This window comes from Orcinus orca, chromosome 11 (genome assembly GCF_937001465.1).
Source record: "Orcinus orca chromosome 11, mOrcOrc1.1, whole genome shotgun sequence".
Lineage (NCBI taxonomy): Eukaryota > Metazoa > Chordata > Mammalia > Artiodactyla > Delphinidae > Orcinus > Orcinus orca.
This window is the reverse complement of record NC_064569.1, coordinates 19,179,759-19,203,904: the sequence shown is the minus strand read 5'-3', so window position 1 is coordinate 19,203,904 and position 24,146 is coordinate 19,179,759. Positions and strand designations below refer to the sequence as shown.

The 24,146-nt window shown below is 36.5% G+C and overlaps 1 protein-coding gene across 12 annotated transcripts in view; it reads left to right on the top strand.

The window, feature by feature from the left end:
- The window catches only part of SOX5 (SRY-box transcription factor 5), a 992,020-nt gene that overhangs the window by 691,858 nt on the left and 276,016 nt on the right, over nt 1-24,146 (top strand). For all 12 annotated transcript variants that reach the window (XM_033430324.2, XM_033430322.2, XM_033430323.2 and 9 more), the window contains one exon: nt 4,642-4,852. In XM_033430324.2, coding sequence (XP_033286215.1) covers nt 4,642-4,852 — 211 coding nt within the window. The remainder of the gene's footprint in view (nt 1-4,641; nt 4,853-24,146) is intronic.

Below are 24,146 nucleotides of genomic sequence, written 5' to 3'. Positions count from 1 at the left end.
AGCTACATCAAGAGATCTATAATCCAAAAGGAGTAAGCGTTAGTGGTTTGAGGTTTCATGCAGAAGTATAATGAAAAATTATTTTAACCAAAAAAACATTAAAAACAGTTTTTACACAATCATTATGTATTTTTTTCTATTACTAAATGAAATTTGGCATCTCCTAGTTTGACAGAATAGGTTACAGGTAGTGCAATTTAGTTTCAAAATGGATATCTGTGATAACATATTTTTATCCAATTTTTAAAGAATTTAAGGAATAACTACATAATATAGCTTTTAAAAATTCAGATATAATTGACATATAACATTATATTAGTTTCAGGTGTACAACATAGCGACTTGCTATTGGTATATATTGCAAAATGATCACCACAGTAAGCCTAATTAACACCCATCGCCTAAGTTACAAATTTTTTTTCTGTTGTGATGAGAACGTTTAAGATTTACTCTCTTAGCAACTTTCAGATAGAGACTATAAAATTATTAACTATGGTTACCATGCTGGACATTACATCCCATGCCTGTTGCTGGAAGAACATGACCATGTCAAAACTTGTTTGGCACCAAAGCACTTTCTCTGTGGATCTGTAGTTCATTTTGTGCTGCGTCTATGCAATACCAAAATTAATGAACTTGCATTAATGAGAATTTAGTTAAAGATAGTCCAAATCTTCTGTACTGTTTCTTCTAAGCTCAAAACTTTATTGAACTAGAAAGAATGCTAGAGGTGGCCACACATTCTATAAAGATAGATTAAAAATCATAAACTACTGAGCACCATTATTTTGATTAGCCACTTAGACCTCAAATGTATATGTTTGGTTTATATAACTATTTAAATCGTAAGGTTCATTTTTGTGGAATATAGTATAAACCAATGTGTATGTGGATGGAGAGAGCTTTATAAGCCTACAATACTGCTGGGTTAATTAATTTCAGGACATTTGCATCACTTCTTTAGGAGTTGAACATATTGGGGTGAAAGCCTCTCTTTTTCATACTTAATTATGAAGAAGCAGCATATCTTGTTCACCCATATCATTGATAGATATAGACATCGTTAAAGGTTTCTTGGGGGTTTGTTTGTTTTTTGTCTTTTAAGAGTAGTATTAGCACTGTGGTGGAGAACCAGGGCTCTGGAAGCCAAGAGAATGGAGTTGATTATCTACTTTATGTTTTATTAGTCATATGATCTCAGGCATTTACTTCAGTCTGTGTGCCTCAGTTTCTCCATCTCTGAAGTGCAAATCATAATTAGGCTTGCCATGAGAATTAACTGAGTTAATGCATATATGGCAGTTTAAACAACACCTGACACAAAGTAAATATTCAATAAATATCGTCTATCATTCTTAGTGATTATAGTCTGATAGACTGACTATTAAGTGTAGTGTTTTTACTACCCTGTGTGGATTTAATTTCAGTTTATAGGACCGAAAAATACACATGATGATGTATTTCTTGAGTCTAGAAGTCAAGAATGAAATGTCATTTGGGCAATAAAAGGAAGATACATATTTGATTGAGTCGCATATTATCTCTTTTATTCAAATGAATTAATTCTTCTTAGTCACCAAATTATCTAAAATTTGAATATTAAGGTGTTCATAGAAAAATACTATCTGTAGAATTAATAAGAATGCATTTTTTAAAAGATGTTTTGATGAGGGTAGATACATGGATACATTAGGCAGACCCCTTCCTTTATCTCATGGTTGCAAAGGTGACAAAGAGAGCAAGGTGAGGTAAAGCTTGTTCAAGAATAACGGACTTCCCTGGCGGTCCAGTGGTTAAGACTCTGCACTTCCACTGCAGGGGGCATTGGGTTCGACCCCTGGTTGGGGAACTAAGATCCCACATGCTGTGTGGCGGGGCCAAAAAAAAAAAAAAAAGTATACCGGAGATTATTAACCTCATTCTAAAAGTTTGGAACACACTTTTATCATTAGACTTTAAAAGTTACACATCACAGTTCCAAGAGCTCTTCTGCAAAATACTGAAACTTGTTCTTAGAGTTCACAAAACTTAATTAAATATATATTGCTGGCCTGGACCACTGCTGCATTTGTTAGCGGACTCTTTGAACGTTCAGCTCCCAGGAAAATGAACGGAAATGTGCAGTCATTATTTCAGGGATGGTAAATGCAGTCCCAGGGAAGAAACTGAAAACCATAGGACTTCGTTGACTGAAGACTGTGCCAGCACTACATAACAGGCCATTGGCCATGCAGATGGACAGTGGAGCCCCACACTGAAACATCTGTTAACTACATAAAACTGTTAAAGGGATTAACACTGCCAGAGGCTGAAATGTAATCAGACAGGTGAAACAGCGATAAGATAAATATTCCTGCTTGAAATAAAAGTAATGCTAATTAATTTATTTTTATATTGCTGTGGTAACTGAGTTTAGAATTCTTGTGAAATACGTTAAACTCTTCACAATATATCCTTTCTCTTTGCAAGGTGTAGAAAATTAGAGAGATGCAAAATGGGATATTATTTTATTTTACTTTAATTTGAATTTTTTTCTGATACTTTAATAGACTTCATTGCATATAATTTGGGTGTCATTCTCTGTACAGATGATGCTACAGAAAAATGTGTGTAATTTTCACTTATGGCAAGCGAAGCTCAGTTGCCAAATTCTTATTTGTAAAGTATATCATCATATAATGTAAAAACAGTATAAAATATAAATGTTTAAAGTGCAGCTAAAATTGGGATGTTTCTGCTTTTGACCTTGGAAATAAAGGAGAAGAAAGATCTGTGGAAACTAAATATAGCAGTTTTGCTGTATTCTGGTTTGCACATTAAACTGAGCTAATGTTTATTATGGGTCATTCATAAAAACATTCCTTAGTTTACTGAATGAATTTGTGATTGCCCCTTTCAGAGGTGTCTGTGTGTGTATGTATCTGTGTTTAAGTGTTTGCTTGTATTTATGTGTCGGTTTTAAATAAATAATTACAAAAGTGTACTTTCACTTAGCCTGCAGGGACTTATAATTATTACATTATGCATATTGATTTCTAAATTCAAGTACGTTATAAGCTAAGAGTCATCTATGAAGGTATTGTCTATAGAGCATTCAGTCAAGAAACAGTGATTGTAAGAGGCATATTCTGTTTTTAGGAAATGGAAACCATTTGGGGTTTAGAATTATTCTGAAAATTCTTTTCGCACACATTTTTTACTTTTGCTTTTCCCACATTGACTCGATCCCACCCAACAAACTGATGTTTATACCATAGCTAATGTCCCTGTACTCACTGATATCCATTGACAAAAATCATATGAACAAGTTATGATTATATTTGTGTTGACATCTCTATTTTTCATATATTTTAAACAATTAGAATGACAGTTTTATCAAGTAATTTTAATCTAGTCAAAAATATTAGCATTATTTTTTAAAGATTAAATATCAAATCAGTGTGATTTGTCATTTTTCTGGGGTCAACAGATCCTCATTAACATGTCTTAAATAGAGGACCAATGTGTAAACACGGGCATAAGCTATTATACTGAATATTAAATATGCACACGCTCATATATATTTTATTGGAAACTTTTAATGCTGTAGAATTAAGAAATAAACCTGGGGGAGACTAACTTCCTCAAAGATGTTAGGATACAGATTTATTTTTAAGAAGAGCTCTGCTTTGTGGCAAGTCAAAGGATTATGGAGGTAAGAGATTATACAAGGAAAACCTTTAAGAAAATAAATTTTTCTTTGTCATTTCAATATCATTTCTTTGGAAAAGTTCTGAAAAAACAATTTAGTGCTGCTTATACAAAATATACCCCTGATATTACACAAATTGCCGAAGTTCTACTAGAAATTATGGGAAGAATAATGCCAAAAGGAACACCAGAAGTATGTTTACCTTTTAGAATTATAGAATAAGTTCTTTTCATACATGTACACAATTATGAAGAGGCAAAGTCTGCAAGAAACTTCATTTTTCAGGGCAAATGAGGCTTAAAGTGCGAAACAGCAAAGAGTATCATCAGAAACAGGGCTTCAGATAACAAATGGAATTGGAAATATCTTCTGCATAAGCAGAAATGAATTTACAGTATACTTCTCTGATGTCAGAATAACTTGGGTGGCTGCTGTCTTCTAAAAAGCATGAGAGGAAGGTGGAGAACTAAAAGAGGACCCTCCTTTTATTAGGAGTACCATAAAGAACAGGCAGCTGCTTAAAATTAAAAAGAAAATTAAATATTTGGAATGTTATTTGTTTAAACATTATAATATCATGAGAAGGTTTATAACAGATGACCACTACATTTAATGTTCATAGGAAAATCTAAGACTTTCAAACAAAAGCCAAAAATAGACAAAACTAATCAATATAGGCTTTGTAGAAAGGCTGTGTTGCCTTTTGAACTCAGTCTAAGGGAGAGAATCTTCTTATTTTTACTTCTCCTATGAATTGATCTTTGTCTCACTCTAGTGTCAACCTGTAAAGTTAATGTATTCTTTTTTGAAATTTCTTTATTCCTTTTGCTCCTGCAGAGTGGTATTTTTCACCGTTGCAGCTGAATAAGCCATGTAACCAATTAAAATTAAAAAGCTTACTGAATTTTAAACAAATATATATATATTTTTTCTTTTGATTTCTCTTTCAGGAAGTTGATGGCAATAAAGTTATGTCTTCATTTGCCCCACACAACTCATCTACCTCACCTCAGAAGGCAGAAGAAGGTGGGCGACAGAGTGGCGAGTCCTTGTCTAGTACAGCCCTGGGGACTCCTGAGCGGCGCAAAGGCAGCTTAGCTGATGTTGTTGACACCTTGAAGCAGAGGAAGATGGAAGAGCTCATCAAAAATGAGCCAGAAGGTAAAAGATGGAAAAGAAAACAAACCTGATTTTAATGGTTTGATTTTAACTTCTAGCTCCCTTTTCTGACGCACTCTCAAGGTTAAATTGGAAGAAACCGAATGCAATGAAGATACATAGTATTTTTTTTTTAGAAACATATTTATACGTCTAACCCCAATTATAAATCATTAATTTTTGTTATGATGTCTTCCTTATTTTCACACGAGTAAGTTGTGGTTGAGTAAAACTTAAGGTTCAAGAATACAAAGTGGCAGAAGAGCCCAGGACAGTCACCGCCTACCTGCCAGATATGTGCAGTCTAGTTTGTGCTTCCCCACCAGGGCCATTTTACAACTTTGTTACATTTTATAACCTTTATACATTAATGCATCTTAGACTGCCTAGACAATTCGGTCTATTTTTTGTGTAGTCTAAAATTAGTATGGTTAGAACTATTGTGTATTTGAAAAGTAGTGATTCTCTTACTGTTAGCTCAGCTGAGGTTCCCAGTTTTTCAACTTCCAGGATGCCTTTCTTTTAAGATTTCATTTTCTAAATCTCTTTAATAGTTACAGATAGTCTCCTACAGGTGATAATGCTCATGGACTCATCTTAAAATGAAAGCAAACAAACTAGTAAAACGATTGATGCAAACTGTATAATTTATGAATAAATGATAGTCATCCTTTACGTTACAGATGTTTACTAACTCCTGTTTAAAACCTATGTCCATCCTAAACACGGATGCCACGTTGCACACAAGAACATGCCTCCTATTTATTTCAGAGTCAGATGGAAAAGTAAAACAAACAAACATAAAACAGTGACATAAAAAGACATGCTTTACACCAAAAATATACTGCATTTATACTATTTAACACTATTTTTAACTGTTGTTAGGACACTGGTAAATTATATCTGGCACAAAATGTATGTTAACCAGTATTTGGAGTCATGTGGTAATTAAATATTTCTGGGTCTCTACCAGATGCATAGCTGGGACATGGATTTTAGTTAAAATTTATGTAATTCACATGATCTTACAGTTGGAAGGAATTTTGGAAATAATCTAGTCAGCCAAAGACTTTTTGGCTCTAATCTTCATGGAGATAAAAATGGAGTTTTGAGGAGGACCCACACAACCTTTTTCTTTTAATGTGCTGCATTTTTTTCTGATAGTAAAAATAGTATTTTCTTACTATAAGAGTTGTTTAAAAAAACAGAAAAATTAAAAGGAAGATGATAAAAATCACCCAGAATCATAGCTTTCTGGTATAACATCTTTATGATAGTTTTCTTTTTCTTTATTTTTGTATATGCTATTCATTTTACATGATTAACTTTCTGCATTTAAAATTATTTTGCATCTTTTATGTTGTGATACAGCATTATTAACTAAAGTCCATAGTTTATTCAGATTTCTTTAGTTTTCACTGTGTGCTTTTTCTCTTCTAGGATGCCATCACATAACAGATTACATTTAGCTATTTAGTTCTCATGTCTCCTTGGGCTCCTTTTGGCCGCAACAGTTTCTCAGACTGTTCTTGTTTTTGATAGCCTTGAAAATTTTGAGGAATACTGTTCAGATATATTGTAGAATGCCACTCTATTAGAATTTGTCTGGTGGTTTTCTCATAATTAAACTGGGACTGTGGGTTTGGGTAGAAAGACCACAGAAACCAAGTACCATTCTTGTCACATCACATCAAAAGTACATACTTACGATGTGATTTACGAATGTTGGTGTTGACCTTGATCACTTGGCTGATAACAGTGTTTGTCGGGTTTCTCCACTGTAAAGCCTCCCTGCCCCCTTTCTGTACCTTACTCTGTGGAAGGAAGGTGCTGTGTACAACCCACATTTAAGGAGTAGGGGACCTTGATCCCCATCCTTCACAGTGAATCATCGAGAAATTTATTTGCATTTATTCTTTATTGGAGATTTATCTCTTCTCTGTCATTTACTTATTCAATCACTTATTTATATCAGTATGAACTCATGGATGTTTATTTTATACTTTGAGTTATAATACAGTTTTTTATTTTGTTAGTCACATTGTTCCAGCTTTGTTCATTGGAGGCTTCTTCTATTGTCACTTTGACGTACCACTGTGATGGTGGGTTTTTTCTTTTTCTTGAACACTTGTTTACTTTCTGGTACTATAAGATACTGCAGATTCATCTTGTATCTTTCCTTCTCCCAGTCCTAGAATAAGCCATTTCTCTAAGAAGCCCTGGTTCCTTTTATTGGAGAATGGTGTTAGAAAGCAAGATCTGGATATGAAGTGTGCTCTTTGCTACTGAGGTGTTATTTCTTTTAGGGCCTTGGTATTCCCTCAGCGTTTCATGTGAGCTTCCTTCCAGGTGGGTGCACAGACTCTTAATTTGGAAGTATATGACAGGCTGAAGCCAAACGAATAATTCCTAACAGGATAAAGGGCAGGAGACAGTGCTTGCCAATTTGCTTAGCAGGAAACATTCAGAGGTACTGGGAATTAGGAGAAAATTAGCTACACAGGCAAAAGAGCAGAGATAGAGCATCCATGGCAGAAAGAGTTGACACAAAGAAATATCGTTATGTATGTGGACATTAGACTATTTTCATTATTGTATTTCCCACAGCTCTTTTTTTGTACTTTCCTTCCTACAAATATATTAAAAGCTCAGCTCAAGAGTGACTTGTTATTGAATAATACAAAGATATTGAGAAAATACAAAGATAGGTTGAACATGCCAAGCATCTAGAAGCCCGAGTCCCAGAAAGATAGTTTTTGTATGAATACAAAACGACTAAGATGGTGTTATGTTTATGTACACAAGATTCCTAGACATGCTTTGAGTACACAGAAATGTAAGTAGACTCACAGTTACTTATTTATTTACTTACTTACAATTGAAGCATAGGTGATTTACAGTGTGTTAGTTTCTGGTGTACAGCAAAGGGATTCAGTTATGCTTATTTATAATATTCTTTTCCATTATGGTTTATCACAGGATATTGAATACAGCTCCCTGTGCTATCCAGTAGGACCTTGCTGTTTATCTATTTTATGTACACTAGTTTGTATCTGATAATCCCAAACTCCTAATTACCCCTCTCCCACCCCCTTTCCCCTTTGGTAAGTTTGTTTTCTGTATCTATGAGTCTGTTTCTCTTTTGCAAATAAGTTCATTTGTGTCATTTTATAGATTCCACATGTAAGTGATATCCTATGGTATTTGTCTTTCTCTTTCTGACTGACTTCACTAAGTGTGATAATCTCTAGATCCATACATGTTGCTGCAAATGGCATTATTTCATTCTTGTTTATAGCTGAGTAGTATTCCATTGTATATATGTATATACCCCATCTTCTTTATCCATTCGTCTGTCAGTGGACATTTAGGTTGCTTCCATGTCTTGGCTATTTTAAATAGCACTGCTGTGAACATTGAGGTGTATATATCTTTTCAAATTAGAATTTTCTCCAGATATATGCACAGGAGTGGGATTGCTGGACCATACGGCAACTCTATTTTTAGTTTTCTGAGGAACCTCCATACTGTTTTCCATAGTGGCTGCACCAACTCACATTCCCACCAATGGAGGGTTTCCTTTTCTCCACAAAGTCCTCTATTTGTAGACTTTCTACTTATGGCCATTCTGATTGGTGTGAGGTGGTACCTCATGGTAGTTTTGATTTGCATTTCTCTAATATTAGTGATGTTGAGCATCTTTTCATGTGCCTATTGGCCATCTGTATGTCTTCTTTGGAGAAATTAGACTCACTTTTATTGATGAAGAAATATGCTCTTGTAAGAATATTTAGTAACTGCAACTATTGGGAGCATTATCAAGGAGAAATTTATGTATCTGAGTAAAGTGATGATCTTAATCACCAAGAAAAAAATAATAACACGGCAGAAAATTGTATCATAGAAAAGGAATAGAGTGTTAAAGGAAATTTCTTTCTTTTTTTTTTTAACTGCAAAAAGAGAAAAAGGGAGAAATATATCTAGGAAGATATGTGAAAGGCTCCACAGCAAGTGGGAAGTTGCATTCTAAATATTCTGATTCTTATTATCTCTATTTTCAGATGAGGAAACTGATGTTGAATATGTCACAGGGTGACTGTTGGGGTCATTATTCAAACTGATTAAAAAACTCCACTAATTAAAGGGTATGGTTAGACATGAGAATGGACACCAAAACCTGACATTAGCCAAACATCAGGACAGTGACATTGCATACAGTACAAACAAATGATCTGTAGTTCTGTGATGTACTATAACATCAAAAGAATAAAATACCTAGGAATAAATTTAATGAAAAAGTACACAACAGTGTTATAGTTCTGTGATGAGGGCAGTAATATGGGGATGAGGAGAGTAGGGAGAGAGTGAATGGAACTAAATGTTAAGCTGACAGATATCTGCTACGGAAAAATCTTTTCTTCCCTCAAGCTATGTTTTCCATTGTTTTTCAAAGGCCATTAAAATGAACAGCAGGTTGTGATGAAAATTTCATTAAGCCCCAGCTAAATCGTTATGAGAGTGCCATATTCATGCCTTTGCTTCCTCTCATGGGGGGGGGGATGCAGATTTCAATAGAAGGTCCGTATTATTTCCGACCTTATCCCAGCCAACAGCAAACTAGCAGAAATTTAGAAGTTAGAAGAGAGTGGTGTGTCGTACAAAAGGAGGCCACCGAGGTAAAATGGTTAGAAAGAAAATAAGATTTGCATATGGGCCGAAGAAAAAATGGCTCTTTTATTCGAGCTAGCTTATCTTTTCAAGCAATTAATTAAAATATTTTAAAAGTTATAAATAGAAAATATATTTATATACTTTTGTTTGTATCTTTTTCCTCCATCAAAATTTTTGTCTGTCATTACTTTAAAAGTTCTGGTGCTGAAGATTCTCATTTGTCCCGTGACACTTTAACTGATGTGGAACCTGCCAAAGTTCATAGTGAATTGTCAGTTTGAAATGTCTGACCTATGTAACATATATTTTATATTTGGTAGTAACTATGCTCTATCAGTTGTTTTTTTTTTAACTATTAGACTTAGGAGTTAAGAATGACGAGCTTTAATATCATAATATGTGATACATTATTCCTATATCAAGGCCTTGAATAAATGATATGTATTCGGTTGTTTGCATATATTAAGTGCATATCATGTGTTAATGATAGTGTTAAGTACTTTATATGAAATAGTTTATTTAATCTTTACATAAACCTCATAACCAGGGCTATTATGTATAGCTATTCCAGTTTCAGGAAATGCCATACACATGAACTAAATATTCTGTTTCTTATTATCTGCATTTTCAGATGAGGAAACTGATGATTAAATATGTCACGGGGTGACTGTCAGGTCATCATTCAAACTGAAGTCAACCTTAAACTAAAATTCATGCCCTTAACCACTACTTACACTGTTTTTTCTAATTAGGAATTTTGCCAGTAATAGTTTAATGTTAACACATTAATACATGTGTCCCTAAATTCCTATGAAATATTGAATAAGAAAGTAGTATTCCATAATTTTCTGCTAAAGTAAATTTCAGATTCCTCAATGGTGATCAAATTTCCAGAAAGCTTTAATTGAAAATCATCTCAGTTTAAACTGTTTGATTTTAAAGTGTTAAAAAAAAATGCCTTGGAAGATATCTTAAGAAAAACTTGTTTTAGAAGAATGTCTGGGAGCAAATTAGTTTGGCATAATAAAAATTCGGAATTGGAATGAAATGTAGACACATTTTAGCCCTCTCTCCTCATTGAGAGAGAGACAGAGAGAACTGAGGTAGATCACACGGCAAGTTAGTGTTAAAGCTAGAATGAGAATCCAGTGCACATCCTACAGGTCCAGGTGCCTTTTTTCTCCAGTTCAGTTATGTCATACCTTCTGGTATTCTTTACTCTCTCTGTCTTGATTTTTTTAGAAATAATGTCATCACCCCATCTTAAAGAGTATATCATTGATCATTAAATTAAATCTGAACAAATCTAAGATAACCAGCTATCTTAATTTAGCTAATAAAGCCAAGATAGATGGGTATCCACAAATGTCCTGTGTTCTCAAGTTCCAGGTAGCTAGGGACTGTAGTCTATAACTACAGATCAGCCTTTAAATTTAGGGGTCAGATCCAGACTTCGATTTTCATTCAAACCTTAGGCTCAGAACAGTGCAGGTGCAAGTAATTTTTACCTTGATGAGAACTTTATATATCTCATTTAAAATAGAATCCTTTTAGATACAAGATTGTAACAGGCTTCATATTTTAACTTTTCTATATTAATGTCTATAGTACTCCTATGTCACTTTGGAATGACCTTTTCAGCTTATTTATATCTCTTCCTCCTAGAAACACGACAAACAACGCCTTTTCTTCATTCCCATCCCCTCTATCTGTAATTCTGTTCCTCATTTCTCCAAGTCCAAGTTGCTAGAAAGAGTTATTTACACTCACTGCATTAACTTTTTCATCTTTTTAAGAACTGTTACTTGCCTCCCTCCATTGTTAGTTACTTAACTGTATTGTGACTGTCCACTTATTTGTCAGGTTTCTTCCCCTGTATTAAATGCCTTAAGGGTGAGGATAGTGCACATACTAAATATTTAAAATATTTGTTGAAAGGACGTTTATACTGCTTCAGTGTTACCCTGCTGTCTTGGGAAAAGGAGAGGAAAGACCTTAATAAATACACGACCCTTCTGCCAGATGTTATGTGAGCTACCTCATTTAATCCTCAGAAACTCCGAAGCTGGTATTATTACTTATCTTAAAAATTAAAAATCAAGTTTTAGTAACTTGTTCATGTTCTTGTCATATGGAGGAACTAGAATTAGAACGAACTTCTTTTCCTCCGCAAAACTACTTGGCATTGAACACAAGACCCGACCCTTTAATCCCCTTAACGTTACTTTCCACCATTCTCTAAGGTACATGTTCTCATGCTGTCTTTATTAAAGAAACTGCATGCAGTTCTCTCAACACTCTGTATTTTTAATACTACTCTGCCTTTTCATATGCAGTTTCCTCTGCCTTAAATATCATACCCTGTCTTATCCACCTAATGAATTTATATGCACCCTTTAAGACTCAACGCCTTCTCTGAACACCTTTGTCAGAATTTGGTTTAGTCTACACTGCTAACATAACTCATCCCTGTTAGTTCTGACCACATTACCATCATTGTTTATTTACCTGCTGTCTTCCACAGCTGTAAGTATGTGAACGTTGAAATGAGTTCTTGGTTTGATTATCTGTGTCTCTCCGCTTCCTAATAATGAACTTGATGCATAGTAGGTGATTGTGTTACCTGTGGATGACGGTCCACCCACTAATTGACATTTTTAGCCTTTGCTAACACTCCCCTAAAAATTGAGTAGATTTCATTGCTCGCCTTCTGTTTTTTATTTTTTTTAATTATTTATTTATTTTTGGCTGCATTGGCTCCTCGTTACTGCTCACAAGCTTTCTCTAGTTGTGGCAAGCTGGGGCTACTCTTTGTTGTGGTGTGAGGGCTTCTCATTGCAGTGGCTTCTCTTGTTGTGGAGCACGGGCTCTAGGCACGCAGGCTTCAGTAGTTGCAGCACGCGGGCTCAGTAGTTGTGGCTCGCAGGCTCTACAGCGCAGGTTCAGCAGTTGTGGCCCATGGGCTTAGTTGCTCCGAGGCATGTGGGATCCTCCCGGAACAGGGATCGAACCCTTGTCCCCTGCATTGGCAGGTAGATTCCCAACCGCTGGGCCACCAGGGAAGTCCCCGCCTTCTGTTTTCACTGCCCTCTTTTCTCATGTCCTACTCAGTTAACCTCCCTACCTGTTTATCTCATTCATCTTGGCCTCTCCATCCTTCTTGTCATTATTGAATCTTTGAGATCATTACTTTAAATTCTTCCTGTGACTTAGAGGTTAAAGTATTGTCCCCGGTCACAAAGCTAGGTATTAAGATCCAGGATACAAAACTAAAATACACACGCAACAAAAACTTTATATATTTTATGGTCACACTGATCTTTGAAGTAACTGTAGTATTGCTAATATATTGGCATTATCTATGAATTTGTGGCCACAGATTACAATTTCCCCCCACTGCTATGGGCAAAGTAAAAAGTGAATTGATCTGTGAATAATTTTCCAGAATTCGATGCTGTAAATGGTTCTTTAATAGTGTTTCATCATAATGGAGACCAGCACTCTTTTCTAGGACAGAGCTGGCATGGGAGAGAGAGTTATTATTTCTTACGATGAGCTCAAGATGCTAACAGGCTACAGTTGGATCTATCACTCCACCACCCCACCCCGCCCCCCCACAGTTCATCTCCGGAGGCCTGTAGTCAAAGAAAAGTAACTGACTCAACTCCTTCCTTGTTCCCTCCAGTCTTTCAGGGACTCTAAGATGTTCCCTCAAGGGGAGAGTTTCCAAACTCAGGATTCAGGAGTTCCTTCAGAGGGCTTATAAATCCTAGAAATTGTATGCAGAATTTCTGCACAAATATGTGTATTTGTGCGTTTTTTGACACCTAGTTCGTCGTTCTTATCTGACTTTCAAATCAATTCATGATGAAAAAGGGTAACTGCACTGAGTCAGGGTTTGAGTTGCAGTCCTGGTTCTGTCACTGATTACTGTGTGTAAGATATATATCCATATAGTTTAGTCTCTGATCAGTTTTGAAGCATTAACTTACAAGTATTTAGCAATATTTGGGAATGCCATTGTATCTGTTTTGCCACATTTGAGGGAAATGCAGCTTTTAAATTTAAATAAGGATTTCTTTGCATTAAACTGAGCATCTACCTTATAATTTATATTATAAAAGACATTATATTTACCTTCCTTTAAATTGCTGTAGTAATTGTGTTAATGTAATAAACATCTGTCCTCTGTTGGCAAATCTAACTGCCCTACTTTCTTCAGAGGGTTGTTAAAGGAAACAAATGAGGTAATGCACATGAAAGTACTTTATAAATTATAACCAACTTGGAATTGTACCAGTTATTGTCATTACCACATCTTGGCTGGTTAGAAACATTGTTACTTTAGGCATACCAGAAACATTATATGGCTCCAGTGATGCTTTCCCAGGATACTTACATGTACTGAAAAATTCTGGTTCAGACCTGCAAAATTCTGGAAATTTAGGATATGTAATCCACAACAAAAACGACAAACCCAACATTCATAAAAATCCTAGGATAGCTAGTTGTTTTGAAGTTTATTTATATAAATTTCCCTAAATAAAATATGGTTAGGCAAGTTGGTACCTGAAGAATTACTTTTCAAAAAGAAAGAAGATTTCTCTATACTGATACAGATAACTTTGCAAAATGTGACCAATATGAGACTAGGAGAAGCAATTTAACATTGGGTTTGTGGATTTCTTATATTCTTATTTCTACAGTAAATGTGAATGTGTACTGAAGACAAAGATAATTGAAGGCTCCCTTGGCCAAAAGTTTCATAATTTTCTAAGATTTTAGCTTTCTCTCATTTGTTCTTCCTTCCTCCCCTATTTTGATTTTTTTCTTTTCATTCCTTTTGTGTGTACACGTGGGTATGTGTGTAGTCCTCCTTTCTGAGCCCACATATGCTTGGTTTTATTTAGCATCTGTATCTGTCACTGTTCTTCCTTCTTAGAGTATGATGCCCACATCTCCAAAATTGTTACACCATGATGACTGTACCCCTTGTGTGTGAGATACTGCATTTATTTGTGAAATTTTGTTTCTACTAGAACTAGACCTTGTCATCATTTACACAATTGGGACTTTTTCCTGAACTTCTTCAAAAAAATCTTTGCTCACAATTTTATATTACAAGACCCTAAAGGCATAACCTATTACTACCAAAGTCACCCAGTGTTACTTTGCATGAAACAGTTCATCGCTTTTAGTACAGACTTCACAAAAAAGTTCTCTTTTTGTAAGAACTAATAAAATAATGGAATGAGTTTGGAAAAGTATATATTGTGACAGATCTCAAGACTTCACCCTCAGAGTCACCTACAGACCGGAGACCATCACTGGGTGAAGAAAATATTGGGAGTTTTATTGTCATCAATTTTCTCTCTCGCTCTGTCTGTCTCCGTCTCTGTCTCTGCCTGCCTGTCTGTCTCTCTGTCTCTTTCTCTTTCTTTCTCTCCAGCAGATACAGCAGGGAATATTGTTCAGTGGATATCACCCTGACACCATGCAGTCAGTATACTACAAATTCTCAGCGGCAAAGGCCAAAAAACTTCCTCTTAACTCCATGTATACCATTTCTAGGGTTGGGCTGGACACTTTTTAAGTTTATAACTGTACGTTTATGAAACAAAAAAGTGTAAATTCTTGGTCACGAATGATGCTGTCTTAAAACTTAAAAATATGTATGAATATCCTTGTGTAATGTATCTTTTTGATATTTGCTTCTGTCACATCTATTGAAAATTATTCCATTCAGTTGCTTGTACCTTCTGTGGTACTTTACTTGTGTTTTTTTTCCCCCCAAATAATTACGTGTTAATGGACTTTTAATTTCTATTACAAATGTGTTGACATATAGACCCATTAGATTCTCTAAATGGACATAAAGCTTTTTCTCCTTGTTTTAAGATGTATTTTAGGGGTCCTAAAGTAGATATTATAAGCAGTGTATTTCCATCTGTGCTGTGCCACGGCGTTATATATAATTATTCTGTGGAAAAGACGGGCCCCTGGTGCATGGTATTTGGCCTTGTGAACATCCCTACAGGCACCGAGCGTTTGATGTTTGAGTTTACGTTAGAAATCACAACACCTCCTCTTTTACTTTAAATGTCTGTTGTTGAGCAGCCCTTTAGAATTTAAACTGAACCATATTACATTAACAGATAAGTTGAAATTGAAATTCAAAATTACCCCCTAACTTTACCAACTTTTTACTTATTATTTTTATAAGGAAATTATGGAGATTGGCTTTCCTAAATTCAAAATCCCAAAGCATTCCGTTAAATTAAGAGTATTGAAATTCACTTTGAAATTCACTCTTATTTTAAAGCCACATTTGATGAGGTGGGAAAAATAAAAACTGGAACGGATCGGGGGAAAGCCTAAAGATACTTTAATTGGCAGAGGTTTGAGTTGCTTTTGTTTAGTTACTCACTGTCCTTTTGACAAAGTACACGTTGAAGAGGTTTTGTAAGTGCTGTTGCACTGAAGGACAAACAAGGGTACTTTTCAGTTGAGCCCTTTTCAGTTTTGTTCCTCACACTCCCACCGCTGTTGGAGGCTACTCCTAATGCATTGTGGCTACGGGTTCGTCTATGCAGTCTGTCACTGGAAAATGTCTCTTCTTGCTGAGCCTGCTGGAGTCTAACTTCCAGGCACCCTTTTCCAAGGCACCACTGTATGGAAATCGACACTCATAAAATGATGATAAAGAAAAGAGTTTATTTTTTAAAGGTCAGGACAAAAAGACACCCTCAAATGCTGTAGAACCGATGTCTTTAGGAATAAGTGTTTTAACTTTAGCACAGAGTACACTGAGTCTGAAGCCTTGTAATCTTTCAACACTAGAGTGAAACGTATTCACCCTCATCTTCGTTTCAAGCGGTATCCATCACAGCGGTTTATCTTGATGTTGTTGATTTCATTAAGTGTTACAGAAAATTAATTTATATTTTCTCAGAAGACCTTCTGACTTGGATGGTAATGGCTCAGGGATTGCCTTTGGGGGACCTTCTTCAGAGTAGGAGGTCCCTGAGCTGAGATCCAGGGCTATCTGTACAAGAATCCCATTCGGCCAAGAAAGCTTACATTTTTCTTTTCAATTAGAACTTGTACTTTCGTTAATAAAATGTAATCATATTTAAGACCATGTCCTTAATGCTCATCCTTCTGTGAACAATCAAGGCGGCCTTCTTTTTACAGGTGGCTATCTGTTACACAAGAAGAGTACTATTTGATTCCTGCTTATACGTGAGTTTACCTACCAACAGGACTGTGAAAATCATTGCAAACTTGTCTCCACCCAGATGTTTCTAATATTTCCTAAACCTTTCAGATAAATGAGGTACCCCTGTTTTCCTTGTCCATAACTAAAACCCTCGGGTCCAGACTTTGAGTTATAATGCAGGGAGCACTTGAAAAACACCCATTGACCCAGGCTGGACATGGACATTAGGGGAGGGTGCCAGACCTTCTTGCGGCTCACGTGCCACAGCTTTTGGAGATATCACTTATTCGAGAGTGAAGAGCCAGCCACCTGTTTCTGAGGCCTCTGTTCCCTCACATTAAAGGTTCAGGCCCTTGCTGAATCTTAACACTCTAATCTGGGGAACACACACAGCATTTTTCTGAAGCTGATTTGTCAGACTCGACTAGCCGGAGGATTTTGTGTGTTTGCGCGCGTGTGTGCTTTTCACTCAGTTACCCCTGAGGCACTTGTCACGACTGTGCATATTAAAATTAATCAGACCTCCTAGGCCCATGTGTCTGTGTGTTTCACATGAAGAAGTGGATATCAAGCAAATGCCCTAATTAAATGGGCCTGCTTGGTTTTGTTCTAGTGGATGCTTGGTCTTTTTTTTTTAATAGGAGTTGCTTATGGGGAAGGCACGGACAGCACTAGAGTCGGTGGAGAGCTCACTCAGAGTTTCCTTTGCCACCTGCTCCCAGAGTTCTGAGACCTCAAGGACTCCCAGTGTGCCCTCCTTAACCACCCTTAATGTTGAAGAAAAATATGGCCAAGATCGTGAGGGAGCAATGAGGCTAGGGCAGAACAGGATGAGCATATGACCTGGATATTTGGGTTGATTAAGATAGTCTTTCCTCCATGTCGATAATCTTCGGATACCAGATTGTGCTCCGTGCTCCCACTTTTGGATGATGGAGTTTGACATTGAGGGGAAGATATTATGTAGAATTCAGAGCTAATGCCCTTTTCTTTATGCCCTGAATTTGAAAGCCGACTTTTATTCATATATCTTTTCAGTCATCTACATATCATGTAGAAACCATTTATGAGACAATAAGTAATAAATAAATATATACATATACATACACACACGTGTGTGTGTGTGTGTGTGTGTGTGTAATTTCACTTTTACTCTGATGTTTTCTGGCTTTAGCTTATTTTCATTTATGTTAGACTTTGATCGTGGCTTTTGGAAAGACTGTCACGGAACATTTGGAAACAAACTTTAATGAAGAGTTAAGCTCAAAACACTGAAAATGTGTCAGGCTGACGAAACAGAGTAGCTTTCTTGTTTGAGTATTTAATGTCATAAATGAGGTAAACTTTTAACACGCTGATCACTGAGCTTATGGATTTTAGTTCCAATTCATGCATATTATTTGGACATTTTTTCGTATTTTAGAAAATAGAAACAGAAAATTTCCTTCAGAATATTTCAAATTTGAATTCATATATATGGAATAAAGCATGGAGCCAACATTGGAAACAACTTGAAAAATCACTTAAGTGTTGAAGAGTTTGGAGTTACAGTTTAGCAGATTTCCAAATAACTACAGCAAGTTATCTGGTAAAAGATTACTCTGGCAGGACATGGTCCGTAAAATTGATTTGTTCCCTTCCAAATTGAAAGGGTTGGACAATTCCAAAAAGCTAACCATTTTTTTTTTTTACAACTTTTCTTCCTTTCCTCCCATTGTATCTAAGAGGTAAAAGGATCCATCCATTAACCTATATACTCTCTTTTATATGTGGTCATACAACTCACGTGTAGAGCACTGTATCAACAGTGCCAAGCAACTGTCTGGTACCTGACAGCATCATAGAAACCCCTCCTCTGTTCACTTAGGTTGCTACTGGTTATTTATTAACACAATGCAGACTGTTCAGTGGGTGTATATGAAATAGAAAGAAAAATAAAAGCCCTGAACAAGTAAATACATCTTTCATCATTTCTTTTGTTTGGTGTGTTTACTGTGTGCTATTCTTGGTCAAGATAAGTTGTTTGACAGTTCTGCAAAAGGGTGAGAGGAACCTTTTCTTGAACTTTATCCTTTTGTCTGTAGAAAAAGTTTTCTATTTGCCATTCTCTTTTCTTTGCAACCTGTCTATATAAAATGTTTTTTTGAAGATTGTTATTGCTGTTAATATGACAAGTACAGGTGATTATGAAACATAAACAGTTTTATCTAATTTGTTTGAAATGGACAGTTAAGAGACTAGAAGTCTAAGACAGATTTCATTTCTAAACTTTTTAATTAGAAGTAGAAAATGAGATATTATAAAATCATCTTTTTACTTCCTTCTAAGAAACAGACCATTTGTTCTCAGTCCTTATATAAGTTTCACTGAAATATTGAGCCTTGATTTAATTTGCGTTTAAGTTCTCTCCTCCCTACATATTAATATAATATCAGTGCCGTGCTCATTGCGTAGTATAATTACGGAAGAGATCAGTAGCTGGGAAAGCATGTCATAATTGAAGACGTCTGTTTATTATAACAGGACAGTGCTTCTAGGCTGGTATTTTGTGTGTTAATAGATAAGAAATGATTTGCTGTTTCAAGATGAATTAAATCTCTGTTTCATAGGCCTTTCTTTTTTGAGAAGTTATGCTTTGTATGAAAATTTGCATGAAAAGTTTATACACCATCATGTGACATTAGTCAAATGGAAGACTTGGAAGCAGAAAGTGGTAGAAATGAACAAAATGCACCCTTCTCCCTTTGGAGTTTTGTTTTCTCTCTCTGTTTTTTAACCCTAATGTTTCTGCTTCAGTCTTTGCTCCGGCACTGTTATGTATTTTTCACCACTGTCGAGATGCCATGTTTCAGGGAAGGAAAACACCTAAACAGGGAGGTAGCAATGTTGAGAGCAGTACCGTGTGAATAGGAGAGGTCGGTTCTCAGCCTTCACATACAGGACAGCACTCCAGACTCCCGGCAGAAGTCATGTCCAGTGGCAGAGTAAAATGGACCAGAATTAGACGTGTGCTGGTTTTGCTGCCTCAGCGCTTTAGTTTAGCTCTGCTTGTCCTGAGTTGCCAGACGGAGGATGGCCACCTCGCTGTTGTGCTTATTTAGTCTTTTCTCCTTCCGGCTCATGGGCATCATTAAGAAGGAACCAAAAGAACTGAAGACAAATTGAAGTTGTGTATTTTTTTAGCACATCTTTTTCACTTAAAGAATATTGTAGTTGGGGGTTAATAGAGAATATTAAGTCAAAAGCATAGTAAACCTGAGAGTCCTTGTTTTTTCTCTCCATGAATTTTTCTTTTGTTTTCTAAATTTAAGATATTCAAATTAAGAAGATTTGCAAGTTTCAAAGTATATTCCATTAAATAGGGAAATACTGCCTTTTGAAATGGTTTATCTAAATTTCAAACAATGTGACCCCTTCTGAAATAATGTCTAATAATTGCTTTTGAAGACAGCATTAAAGAAATATTAAATCTCTATCACTGTCAGTTATTTTTATCTGCATCTATGCTCACATACACAGGAAAAAAATCTTGCCAACTCTGTTAGATCTCCAAAATTTCCCTAGAATTAAAGAATACACACACACACACACACACACACACATATACAATAAATATAATAAGTTATAATTAGACTTTAGGAGCACTTATCTCACTCAATCTCTAAACCAAAAAATTTTGGCCTAGAACAAATTTTGACAAAAAGAAAATACACAGATAAGGATCTCAGTACAGAACAGAACCTCCCATTCTGTTTTGTTTTATTTTTTCATTACCTTTGGACTCCTGCTAACATCCTGTGTAAAGTCTCTCTTGATACCCAAGAGAGTCAATACCTCCTTTCTCTGTAATCCCTTTGTTTTCTGTTTGCTCTCCTATTCACTCTTTTCTCTCATTCTGACAGAAAACACTTATTGAGGTTCTATTATATGCTAGTTATTTTATAGGTGAATGAGGACAGAGATCAAAGGCACAGTTCCTGTCCTTAATTTGCTCATGGTTTTTTTGGGGAAACAAACCGTGTGACTTCATGGTAAAAGGCACTGTGAGTGAGGGGGTACTGGAGGCTCTGTAAGTAGAGGGGGTGGCCTTACACCAAAAGTGAGCATATAATTAGTGCCTATAATTATTTATCCTCTAAATTGAATTAATATTTACATATTGATGGACATATCTTTGTTTATGTCACCTGTGGAGGTCATGTGGCTATTATGACTGCTTTAGCCAATCCTGTTTACATGCTGGAGCAGAAAGCTGTTACAGTATTCACTGGATCTCTCTCTCTATGACATAACTTCTTTTAAAAAAAAATTATTTATTTAGTATTTTTGGCTTCATTGGGTCTTTGCTGCTGTACACAGGCTTCCTCTAGTTGCGGTGAGCGGGGGCTACTCTTCGTTGCAGTGCGCGGGCTTCTCATTGCGGTGGCTTCTCTTGTTGTGGAGCACGGGCTCTAGGTGCGCGGCCTTCAGTAGCTGTGGCTCGCAGGCTCTAGAGCGCAAGCTCAGTAGTTGTGGCGCATGGGCTTTGTTGCTCCGCCGCATGTGGGATCTTTCCGGACCGGGGCTCGAACCCGTGTCCCCTGCGTTGGCCAGTGGATTCTTAACCACTGCGCCACCAGGGAAGCCAACTATGACATAACTTCTTTTAATGTTGTTTTTCTCATCATCTCATCTTTTCTGGATATTTTCAGGTTATTGATTTCTGCTTATCCACAGCTTTCTGGGAAAAATGTACAACCCTAAGGAGATTTTCTAATTGCTTCCCCCCCAGGTTCTCAAGCTAATAAGCCTATACATATAACGTATTATTTCCCCTTTATCCATCTTTAGCCTCTATTCACTAAAATAGTAGAGGATATTATCTTTGAATTCTTGTTTTAGCAGAATGGTCTTTGGAAAGTTGAGCCAAAATCATGGTAATAATAATGGGTACATAGCCTAAACCTTATCCAGAGAGCTAAAATACACTTAGCTTTGTAAGTTCCTGATTCATGTACTGATCCATTCTCAAAATTTAAATGCTTAGCCAAAAGGTTGTTTACTCTGTAATTATAACCTCAATTTTTTTTTTCTTTTTTGCGGTACGCGGGCCTCACTGTTGTGGCCTCTCCTGTTGCGGAGCACAGGCTCTGGACGCGCAGGATCAGCGGCCATGGCTCACGGGCCCAGCCGCTCCATGGCATGTGGGATCTTCCTGGACCGGGGCACGAACCTGTGTCCCCTGCATTGGCAGGCAGACTCTCATTCACCGCGCCACCAGGGAAGCCCTATAACCTTACTGCTGTACAGCAGAGTGATTCAGTTATACATATATATGTATACATTCTTTTTCATATTCCTTTCCATTATGGTTTATCATAGGATATTGAATATAGTTCCCCGTGCTATACAGTAGGACCTTGTTCTTTATCCGTTCTATATATACCAGTTTGCATCTGCTATTCCCAAACTCCAAATCCATTCCTCTTCCACACCCCTCCTCCTTGGCAACCCCAGTCTATTCTCTATGTCCCTGATTCTGTTTCTGTTTCATAGATAGGTTCATTTGTGCTACATTTTAGATTCCACACATAAGTGATATCATATGGTATTTGTCTTTCTCTTTCTGGCTTACTTCACTCTGTATGACAGACTCTAGGTCCGTCCACATCTCTACAAATGACCCAATTTCATTCCTTTTTTATGGCTGAGTAGTATTCCATTGTATATACGTACCACATCTTCTTTATCCATTCATCTGTCGATGGACATTTAGGTTGTTTCCATGTCTTGGCGATTGTGAATAGTGCTGCTTTGAACATAGAGGTGCATGTATCTTTTTGAATTATAGTTTTGTCTGGATGTATGCCCAGGAGTGGGATTGCTGGATCCTATGGTAATTCTATTTTTAGTTTTCTGAGGAACCTCCATACTGTTTTCCACAGTGGCTGCACCAACATCCTCAACAGTGAAGGAGGGTTCCCTTTCCTGCACACCCTCTCCAGCATTTGTATAACCTCAATTTTAAACAAAACTGCTTGAATTCTAAGACATACAAGTATATAACAGGTACACATAGAAGCAAGTATTAATACATTTTTCCTGACATCCTCACATGTCATGTGGCAGTTAATAAAATGCAGTCCATATTTTTCTTAAATTATTTGCCCAAAGAAAAAGAGACAATGGTGGAGCAGCCTCGGGATGTGGAAGTAGACATTTAATTTCTTCTCAAGAGTGGAAAAAGGGCCTCAGTTGGCATGTGATGTGCTACTTGTGCCATCCTATATATTTTATTGGGTCTCGCAGAGACCTTTATTAAACTGGGTGGGTGGGTCAGCCTGCAGCTGCAGTGAGCTCACTTCCTGTCTTACTCTCCAGCCTCTTTTCTCATTTCCTACCATTCCCTACATCACTCTTTATGACTTTTGTTCTAGTAAAGCCAAATTGCCTATGGCTTTTCAGAGCTACCATGCTTCTCTTTGCGTATGATGTCTGTTTGCAATGCCTTTTACCTTACTTCACACCTGGGTTATGGCCATTCATTCTGAATACTTAGTTGGTTTCACCCCCTACCAGAAATTTTCTGCTAACTCTAATTGCCCCCATCCTCCCTCCCTTAAGAAATTGTACTGTCTCTCCCCTCTACTGGATTTTGACCTCCTAAAGCAGTGGTTGGCAAACTGTGACCTGTAGGCCAAATCTAGGCTGCGAGCCTTCAAGAGAAGACTACTTTACGACATGTGAACATTATGTGAAATTTAAATTTGTGTCTTTAAATAACGTTTTATTAGAACAGCACCATGCTCATTCATTTACGTATGGAGGTAGTGTCCTGTAATGTACTTCTGTGATGTAATGGTAGAGTTGATTAGTGTAGCCTACAAAGCCTGAAATATTTGCTCCCTGGCCCTTTACAGGTAGTCTGCCAACCCCTGTCTTAGGGGGCAGGAACAGAGTCTCAGTCACCCCATTATCCAGAGTTCCTAGCACAGTGACTCCTAATTCAATGAGTTAATTGAATGGTTGAATAAGCGATCTCCGACCTGAAGCAAGGCATCCACCCCAGGGTTTCTAGCTCTCTTCCTAAAGGAAGTCTAGTAAAGGAAATACTGACTTATGAAGATTCAGATGCTAGATTTTCCTCTGTCATTATCTGGGTAACCTTGGACAAATGCTTCATTTTCCTTTATTTGAAAATAAAATTATTTCATTAGGTGAGTTTTATAGTTCTTTCTAGATATAAAATTCTAGCAATATATTAATGTTTTATTAAGTCAATATGCAAAAGAAGTTAAAAAAAAACAGAATTGGAGAGCTCATATTTTATTAAGAAATATGAGCAAAAAGAAGAACAGAACAGTGAACTCTCACTAATCTGTTTTACACCAGGTTAATCATTGGTGTTGATTAGGTGTTCTGTAGTAA